General features: G+C 59.6%; 1 protein-coding gene across 1 annotated transcript; it reads right to left on the minus strand.

Annotated features, from left to right (window-relative positions):
* Positions 1-163: 163 nt before the first annotated feature.
* MYBPH (myosin binding protein H) lies at positions 164-8,540 on the minus strand. Its single transcript, XM_077157453.1, has 11 exons — positions 8,295-8,540; positions 8,046-8,180; positions 7,127-7,294; positions 4,690-4,778; positions 4,119-4,314; positions 3,786-3,925; positions 3,013-3,172; positions 1,703-1,839; positions 1,390-1,576; positions 1,017-1,067; positions 164-463 (listed from the first exon to the last, which is right to left on the minus strand). Exons 1-10 carry the CDS (start codon positions 8,503-8,505, stop codon positions 1,051-1,053), a joined length of 1,440 nt encoding a protein of 479 aa, XP_077013568.1. The 5' UTR covers positions 8,506-8,540; the 3' UTR covers positions 164-463; positions 1,017-1,050.
* Between the last annotated feature and the right edge of the window lie 745 nt (positions 8,541-9,285).

A 9,285-nucleotide genomic window follows, 5' to 3' on the forward strand; every position in this document is an offset into this window, starting at 1 on the left:
GGTGAGGGTGGCAAACCCTGAATCCAAAAGCAAGATCCTGAACATTGCAACACGTCTGGAAAAGCTCTATGATGTCTTGAGACCCCTCCCACTGGCACCATCCTCATGGTGGCACATTTAAACACCCTTCTCGCGGTGACGCTCGCTGTCACAAAGGCCCCCGCACTGGAACACTGCACACCTTTATTCGAGCATTTCTTGCCCAGTGCACACCCCTCTGCAGCAATGCTCAAATCTCTGCAGCTCTTAGGTGCCCCTCGTGTCCAGGAAGCCTGGCCCAAGGCCTACTGGGTCCACTCCCATGTACCAGGCTCCAGCCTGGAGGTGGGGTTGGGGGAGGGAGGCCAGGCCAGTTCCAGAGAGCTGTTCCATCAGCAGTCTCCGTCAGCAGAAACAGGGGTCTTGGGCATCTGGGGGGCTTGATTTTGGGTCCAGGGGACCTGATCCCTCGAGTCTGTGGCACCTGGAAAAGGAGACACTTCATGAGCCCCTGGAGTCAGGCAGGGCTGGGCTCCCGTGCCGTGCCAGAAGAGGTACAGATTGTGTACGGAGGGGAAGGAAAGCAATACCCTTCTCCCCTCCCTAAGGGTCATGCCCGGGTCTGAGCTCTGCCTCCCTCAGCTCTAGGACACTTCATTACTTCTCCAGAGCCTCAGAAGCACCTGGGGAGAAAAGCAGCTCAGGGACCGTTGTCCCATTTTTCTGATGGGGAAACAGGTCCAAAGAGAACACTCTTGTTTGAGATCACCCCACACCAGGGCTAACCCCCTACCCTGTGACCATCCGCTGAATCACCCCCTTGCAGGCCTCACCACGGTCACCCCGGCTGTGCACTATCACCCCCCTGCATCTGGAGCACCCCAGAGCCACATGGGCGACAGCCGCCTGCGGCAGCCGAGTTGTGCCCAGAGCTGATTATACTGCTTTTTGGTCCTCGCTCCCACCCCCTGCCCTCAGGCCCCTCTCTGCTAGGTACGACCCCCAGAGCAGCAGAGGGAGTGGGTCCAGCCATTTACCTTTTTCCTCATTCCAGCCTCCACCAGCCTCTTCTCAGTGTGTGGCCGACGCTGTAAGAGATCCTGCAGGTTAGAGCTTGGGATGGGGGTTGGGGGGAGGTCTCCTGGGGACCCACAGGAAGCAAGAGAGGCTCAAGGTTATATGCCATCACCCCAAACACAGACGACTTCACAACCTCCTTTCCCTGCACTGGGCACCCTGCCCCTCGGAGGGTGCTTTAGACGGCCTGACCTCGATCTTCGCTACCCCTTCCCTCCTGCCTTGCTGTTCAGAGCTCAGCCCCACCTGGTCTAACTCCAAAGCGGTGGCCCCTACTGTCCTTTCATCCATGGGAGGGCCCCTAAGAAGCGACCCTCCTCACACAACCCTCACCTTTGACCTCCAGCCGGCAGTCCACAGATGCCTCCCCCAGCACATTGGTGGCCTTGCAGGTGTAGACACCAGAGTCAAAGGGGCTGGGTTTACGGATCTCCAGGGAGCAGATGCCTTGCTCGGACAGGGCACGGTATTTGGGATCCCCCTGGATGTCCATCTTATTTTTCATCCAGATGATCTTGGCCTGGAAGAGCATGGTCAGAGGGGAGCTGGGCAGGGGGCTCCGGGAGGTAGTCCTCAGGTCTAAGTGGGATCCCTCAACCCCTCTGACCCCTAGCCACCCCCACCAGCCCAGGGCCTGACCCATCACCTTGGGTGATGCTCGCACACTGCAGAACAGCTGCGTGCTGTAGCCGGGGGTGGAGGTGTGGTCGGCCAGGGGCTGGGTGAAGGAGGGCGCTTCTGAAAAGTCCCGCTCAATAAACCCTTTAGGCTTGGCAGCAGTATCTGGATTCAAGGGAGGAAATGGGACCAAATAGCAAATTTGAGGCTACAGGAATGGAGAAGACCTCTTAGGACTAGTCTCATCCATTTGCTTAAAATAATCACTATGACTTAAACCTCCATATCTTGTGTCATTGCATAGCATTCCTCCAGAAGGTTAAGTTTTGTCGTCAGCATTTGATAGATGGCCTTTAGTGGGTGAGCGACGTGCCTAATAGCACGTAATGAGTTTGGGGCATAAGGGTTGGAAGGACAGAGATGGCAGTCTGGAGGAAGATCTGAGCATCACACAGGGTGGGAATGATCATTCCATCCCTGCCCTCCTCCATGGAGCCCAGTTGCAGGACCCCAGCTTCCTGGGATCTTGGGAAGCAAGGCATGGCCAATTTATGAGAACTTAGAGATGGACAATCTCAAAGGCAGAGAAAAGCAGAGACCATGCCTGGGTGGGTCAGGAAGGGGAGTGGAGAGGGGAGGGACAGGAACACCAGGGAAGTGAGAAAGTGCTGGAGACTGGTCCCCAGGGAGCCCATGTTTCGTTTCTGCTTGAATTTGGAGACATCACTGACTTTCTTTTCTTATGCAAAAATTTCTTAATTCTGTGCAGCTCAGGCAGCTGTTATAAGGAGTGAGCCTTCCTGAGCCCACACAGACTCTGAGTGGGGGAGGGCCTTGGAGCTTGCGGGGTGACAGGGAGAGGGGGCTGGGGAGTCAGCGTTTGATGCAAGAGGGTCATGCGCCTGTCTGGAGACAGTAAACACCCACATCTCTCCATCCATCTAGGTGCCGTTATTCTGGGGTCTTGAGGTTTGTTCCTTTGGCAGATTTGCAGGAGTCTACCTCTCCGGGTGCACAGTGCCCTTCAGAGCAGTCCCCCCGGGACACAGCACATGAGACCCAGTGATTACTGGGACTTTGGCAGCCATGCAGCATCTCTAGAATAAGTACATGGCTTCCCGTGGGGCGCCCTCATCTGCATGGGTTTGCTCAGATGTGTTTGTCAAAATCCATCCACCACATCCATTACTTCACAGCCTCTCTGTGTGAATGTGTGATGTGGGGTGGGGAGTGCAGCGAGTGTTCCAGGGAGACGGCGCCCGTGAAAAGCCGGAGCGTGGGACGCGGAGCCACGGGGGAGGCGCGGGGGTGGGGGGGCGGCGTGCCCGCCAGACCCACCTGCCTTCTGGATGTGGGCGAGCGCTGTGGTGGCGGCGGCCGAGGCGCTGAGTCCACACTGGTTTTCTGAGAAGACGCGGAAGGAGTAGGAGTTGCCGACAATGAGATCGGAGATGGTGCAGGTGGTCGGGTGGTAGCGCTCCAGCACGGTGAACCATTGCTGTGGGGCCGACCTTGTCATCCCCACCTCTCGCCCTGGCCCTGGCCCTCTCTCCTCACCTGGCACCCCTCGTACACCCCTCCAACCCTGGGGCAGGGGGCACTGAGCCATTCAGCTTGGGGCCCAAGGGACTTTGAATTGGGGGAGCAGGATGCTGAGTCACTCCCGGGACCTCTCTGGGGTCCTCAGAGTGTCTAGAGCCTTACTACGCCCACCGTGGCCCCTGGACCACATCCTCTGCCTCATCTGGTAGCTTCTTAGAAACGTAATCTCAGTCCCTACCCTGGGCCTGAGTCAGAACCTGCAGTTTAACTGGATCCCCAGGTGATGCGTATGTACTTTAAGCTTCCAGAAGCACCACCCCAGAGCTCAGAAGCGCTCAGAGAGCCCAGTCCTGTACCCTGTAGTCTTCATAAGGAAACTGAGGCCCAGGGAGGGAAAGTTGCTGCCCAGAGCCATGCCAGGAGTGAGGCTAGCTGTGGCTTGGGGACTCGGTCCCTAGACGCTTAGTGGAATGGGCCTTTCCCAGCCACCTCAACAGCTCCCTGCCCTGACCCCACCCAGCCCTTCCTTCCGCACCCCACTGCGCCCCACTCTGCCCAGCCGGCCTCACCCCCGTCTTTTGGTCTGCCTTCTGCACAGTGTAGCCCAGGAGCTCTGTGTTGCCGGTGTCCTGAGGTGGCGTCCACTCAAGGGCGGCATTGCAGCCCCAGACATCCAGTAGCCTGATGCTGCTGGGAGGCCCCGGCTTCTCTGCAGGGCCAGGGCGTGGGGGTCAATGGGGGTGAGGGTGGGATCGCCACAAAGCCCCACACCCAGGATGTGGCCCCTGGCACATTCCCGTGGCTGGACCCCGTCAGCCCTCAGCCCTGTCTGGGAGGCAGGGTGGGGATGGGGTAGGCTCCGAGATGCCATCGAGGCAGCCCTCCCTCCCCAAGCCCCGTACCAATCACTAGGACGTCGATGGCCGCCTTGGCGCCCAGGTCTTCCAGCTGCACAGTGAGCTCGTAGCAGCCAGAGTCAGAGCGCTGGGCGGCGCGGATGAAGAGGATGGAGTCCTGCTCCCCAGTGCGCACGTGCACCCGCTGGCTATCCAGGGCATGGCCATTGTGGGTCCAGGAGGCCTGAGGCTTGGGGTTCCCCTGAAAGGTGGGTCAGTGTGGGGAGGGGCTAGGCACGCCTACCCCACCTCCAGGGGTCTCTGGAGCTGCGTCCTGGGGAGCCTGCCACATTGGTCCCTCCTGGGAGGGACAGCAGAGGCTGGCGCCAGGTGCTGCCCAGAGTCACGTCCTCCAGGTGTGCAGCCAGCCCTGGGAAGCCACCTGCCTTGTCCACAGGCTGCAGAATCGCAAATGAGCCATGTGCTCAGCTGAGGGAAAGTAGGGCTGTCTTGGCACGTTCCAGGCAGACTCTCCCAGGGATTCTGACATTTCTTGGGCTCCCAACACAGCTCAGATGGGGTCCCTGGTTTCCACCTGGGAGAGAAGGCTTTTACCCTGGGCTGGAGGCATGCTCACCTGGAAGGGGATTTGCAGGTTGACCGGCTCTCCCACCTGGCGGATGTAGGTCTGACGAAGGTGGCGGGGGATGCGGATCTTGGGGGCCTCTGCAGCAAAGCAAGAGTCTAGGCTGAGCACAGCAGTGGGGAGGCCAATGGGGAACTTCAGAGGCAGGGGAGGGGACAGCTGCCAAGGGCCGCTTGCGGGGCAGGAGGGCCCCCTGGGTGTGTGCTGGGCTATCCCTCATGGGAAGGGCAAAGCTCACTCTTGAGGTCCAGGGGCCCAGATCCCTTAAGGTCCTTGGGGAACTGAGAGCCAGGAGGTTCCAGGGAGGCCAGGACCTCCATGGTGTGAACTCATAAACATCCGGGCACTCCCTTAACGCCTCTACCTTGCCAGGCTGGAATCCGCCCTGCAGCCCAGGCATTCCCAGGCTCCAGATGGGCCCTGGCTCGCTCCCTGACGCCCCCTGGCGGAGAGCTAGAGCTGTACCTGTCAGACTGTACTCCCAGAGGCGATGCCTCTTCCTCCTAATCTAGCAGCACCCCAACCCACCCCCCACCCCCAAGGAATTCAGAGAAACCCTTATTAGGCCTACTCCTCTGTCTCCAGACCACACTGGGAGGATTCAGTTCTCTTTCCTTAAATGAGACCAGGGCCGGGATACCGCCTTCTTCATCACCGTCCCGCCTCCAACAGGTTAGGAAGTCCTTCCTGCAGGCTTACTTCAGCCCCTGCTACGGTCGGGAGACTGCTTCCTGACCGTCCCCTGAGCAGGTATAAACATGGCAGCCACTGGGCATTCCAAGGGGAGCGGCGGCAGCCCTCCCCTAGCAGGGCCGGCGCTGGGGGTCCTCAGTAGCAAACAGGTGGTAGCAGTTGGTCGGTGGCATGCAGGGCGGAGGGGGAGGAGACAGTGAGAAGGAACACTGCGTCCGTCCGGAGGATTAGATGAGCAGGCCCTTGGCTCAGGGAGCATCAGGGTGGAATGCTCTGGGGGCAGCTGCAGGGGGCCAGGAATGCTTGGCAGCTCCAGGTGCCGTGGAGGGACAGCTGAGTGGCCACTGATCCTAAGCAGTCCTCCCTCACCCCCCACCCCTGCCGCCCCCGCCCTGCCAAGGAGAGGGCCGGACTGCATGGTCATGGCCTCCTCCCTGTATTCTCTCCAGGAAATCCCCCTCTCTCCTGCCAGAGGAATTTTAATGGAGAAGTGGATGCAGAATCTGGCTAGCCCTCTTAGGAAAGGGCCCCTGGGGAGGGCTCAGGACCTTCTCAACAAGAAGGGCTTCCCAGCACCTGGGGGCAGGGTCAGTTTGTCCATACTGCAGCTTCTAGGTGGGGTGATTCTTCACTCAGACTCAAAGTACATGGGTGGTTTTTGGAGACGACCAGAGAAGTCCCCAGTGCAGCCTGGACAGGGTCTGAACGGGTTGTGTGGCAGTCAAGGCCCTGCACTAAGTGGCTGGGTGACCTGGAGGGGCCCCTTGGAGACTGTTTCTCCACCTGGAAAATGAGGAGCTTGGCTCAGTTGGACCAGTCACAATAGTCCACAGTTCTGAGCTCTCTAACCCACTGGCTGGTTCTTCTCAGTTCTCAGTGATGAGAAGTATTTCCTTGAATCCAAACTTGGCCCCTACTGAAACCATGAAACCCTCTTTCTGGAGGCTTGTCCAGAACTGTGGAGCTCTGCCCCAGTCTCTGCCAGGAAACATCCACCCCCACCAGTAGGGCAACAAGTGGGAAAGGGGAGAAGGCCTCAGGCCACCTGCTTGCCTATGTCCCTCTTCACCCTGGGGCCCTGGCCTGTCCCCAGGGACCACAGACCTGACCAAATGACTCACTGCCATTAACAGACTGAAACCTGATCAGCCCTGGGAGGGGAGCAAGGGCAGCACGGAGGCGAAGGAACCCTGCAAACAGAAATATCAGCACGGGGACAGCAGCTTGCCTCCCAGGTCCTCCCTGGGCCCTGCCCTCCTGGGATGGAGAAGCCTCATGAGTCTCTTCCAGGCCCTCTTCTTCCTCCCAGCAGGGCTGTGGAGGAACTGGGCCTTCTCTGTGGGAGAATCTGGAACCCAGGCCATAGGACATGTGCAGAGAATGAGCTGGAAGGACTAAGATTAGATAGGAGGAGAGATGGTTGGACTCTGACTGTCTCAGGAGCCTGAAATAGGTAACCCGGGAGCTTGAGCTTTCCTTTATGGGGGTCAAGAAGCCTTTCCCACAATGCCAGGGGGCTGGACCACTCAGGGAAATGGCCTCTTTGACTTCCAGAGGCCTCCTTGCTGCTGAGGAACTTCTAAAGGCAAGATGGCATTGGCATGTGGCTTGTGCGTGTGAGTGTGAGATGGGGAAATGACTGCCCAGGTCCCTCTGCCCCCTGGCCTCGGTCTCTCCATCCGAGATGGCATCTGGGAAGGGCTGGGGAGCAGGAGGTGAAAGGATGGGCTTTTACCAATGATCTCGCGGACGTGGACAGGCTGGTCCAGCACGGCCGGCGGGCCAGCCCCCGCGGAGCTCACCGCAGCTACACGCAGCAGGAACTTGTCCCCCAGAGCCAGGTTCCGCAGGGTGTGCTGGGTCACCATCATGGGCCGGGCATTCACGGGCACCCACTCGGAGGCTGCAGAGGACGGAGGGTGGGAGGGCTTCAGCCACGTGACCGTGGTCACCAGGCCCTGCCTGGGTCGGTCTCCTTCTCAACAGGGCTTCCCTTACTGCTGGTGATCTGGGGGTGCTGACCTCCCCTTCTGGGCCTCCTCGTCCCCATGTTCCTCCTTCCCTGCCTTCTCACTATGAAATGGCATCAAAGACACCCGATATTAGAGGCCAGCTCTCCTGGAATCGACGCCAGAGATGAGGTTGTTGAAATCCAGAGGGGTTGGAGGGCGACACATTCGCAAGGCGACATAGCAACGTAGGGGCAGGGCCAGAGGCCAGGCTGAACTCGGCTGCCACCAAGAGGGGCAGCGTCAACAGGAATTCGGCCAGAGCACACCCTTCTCCTCACTACCTCTCACTCTGCCCTTCCCCCTTCTCCAGATACTTTGCTCTCCATCTCCTGCTTTGCCCTCCCCAAGCAGGGTCCTTGGAAACTCAGCGCCTCCTTAATTTCTCATCAGAGCAGTGCCCCAGTGTCCCCAGCACTTCCATCTCTGTTACTTAGAGGCTCCCTGGACCTCGAAGAGGAGGAGTCTCCTGAGGTCGTGTTGGACATCTCCCTACCTTCAGAGACACACCGCTGGAGCGCGGGGACCGCTTGTGTCCCCTCCGGTGGATCTCCCCCCGCTGGCCCCACTGCAGGTCTGGGGTTTGGTCCCTGCTGCCCTGGGCCCCCTCCCCCTGGGTGTGGCTGGGCTTCGCCCTGAGCTCACCTCCCTCTCGGCAGAGCTCCAGCACGTAGCCCTGGAACCCCTGCTTCCCTAGCCTCTCCGGGGGCTCCCAGCTCACGGTCACCGAGCTACTGCTCACGGCCTCCACAGTCAGACTCAGTGGGCTACTGGGAACATCTGGGGGAGAAACCAGGTGAGATGGAAGGGCTTGTGGCCCAGCATTGCCCCCCACCCACTCCCCACTCCCTGCCGTGCCTGCCTCCCCTCCTCCACCGCCCCACCTCTTGTCACCTTCTCTTGGGGGTGCAGGTTTAGTGGCTGTGGGGGTGGCTGGGGCGGGCGCCTGAGAGGCAGGCTCCTGTGGCTTGGGACCCTGCTGCTTCCCGGTGGGCTCCGAAGCTGCGGCCTCCTTGGAGGGCTCTGTGGTGGGCACCTTGGCTGGCTCAGAGGCCGTCTCCTCTGGACCACAGGCGAGAGCTTCAGAGACACCTTTTCCTGTCATTTCTGGGCTTTCTGAGGGGCAAGCAGTGAACGGTCTGAGCCTCTAGGCTGCCGGGGACACCCAGGTTCAGGCTTATATAGTCGGGGCCGCCCCACCCCCAGCCAAACTATTCCCAGCTGTGGGGTCAGGTCAGGTGGGGCTCTGGGGGGCGGGGAGCCACCGAGGCCAGGAATAGCTCTCGGGGAGGAACCACAAGGCCCCTTGAGGAGCGTGCTACCTCCTCCGCCACCCCAACTGGGTCTCAGCAGCCAGGGACCTGGTTCCCAGATTGAGGGAGAGCATAGCCAGGGCGAGATGGGACATTGCCAGATGCCTAGGCCAGGTCATGGGGGAGAAGCTTCCACCGGGCAAATGAGCCCAGAGCAGTGGGTTTGGCTTCTGCACGACCACCAGTGCCTGGGGATTCTCAGACCAAAATCACCTCCCTGTGGGCTGCTTCTAAGGGTTCGTGCTCTGGGGCTCCACAATTCCTGGGGATGCTTTCTTGTGTTGTGTGACGCTGTATAGAGGGATGGGAGTAGGGATGCCTGAGATGGGGCTTGGGACCTGGGAAGAGGGATTAAGCCCCCTGGTTAGAGTTTCTGTAGGTGAAACCTCCTTTAATCCATCCCTTGGGCCTCAGTTTCCCAACAATTGTAGAGAAAGTCATGTATAGTCCCCTAGATCTTGAGGGTGGAATAAATTCATAAGGCAGATCTTGAAGAGACCCCGAAAGGAGAACCTTCTTGACTCTGGTGCAGGGCGTGAGCATGGGCATTTGCAGTGGGGGGTGGGGTGGGG

The sequence above is a fragment of the Tamandua tetradactyla genome, chromosome 4, assembly GCF_023851605.1.
Source record: "Tamandua tetradactyla isolate mTamTet1 chromosome 4, mTamTet1.pri, whole genome shotgun sequence".
NCBI classification, from domain to species: domain Eukaryota; kingdom Metazoa; phylum Chordata; class Mammalia; order Pilosa; family Myrmecophagidae; genus Tamandua; species Tamandua tetradactyla.

Bases quoted from the DNA above. Each gene is read 5' to 3' on its own strand.
- MYBPH (XM_077157453.1), bottom strand. From the start codon at position 8,505: ATGACAGGAAAAGGTGTCTCTGAAGCTCTCGCCTGTGGTCCAGAGGAG. The intron at 4,779-7,126 runs GTAAAAGCCCAT...GCTTTGCTGCAG, and splicing joins CCACGTCCGCGAGATCATTG to AGGCCCCCAAGATCCGCATC. The intron at 3,173-3,785 runs GTGAGGCCGGCT...TCGGCCCCACAG, and splicing joins AGGCAGACCAAAAGACGGGG to CAATGGTTCACCGTGCTGGA.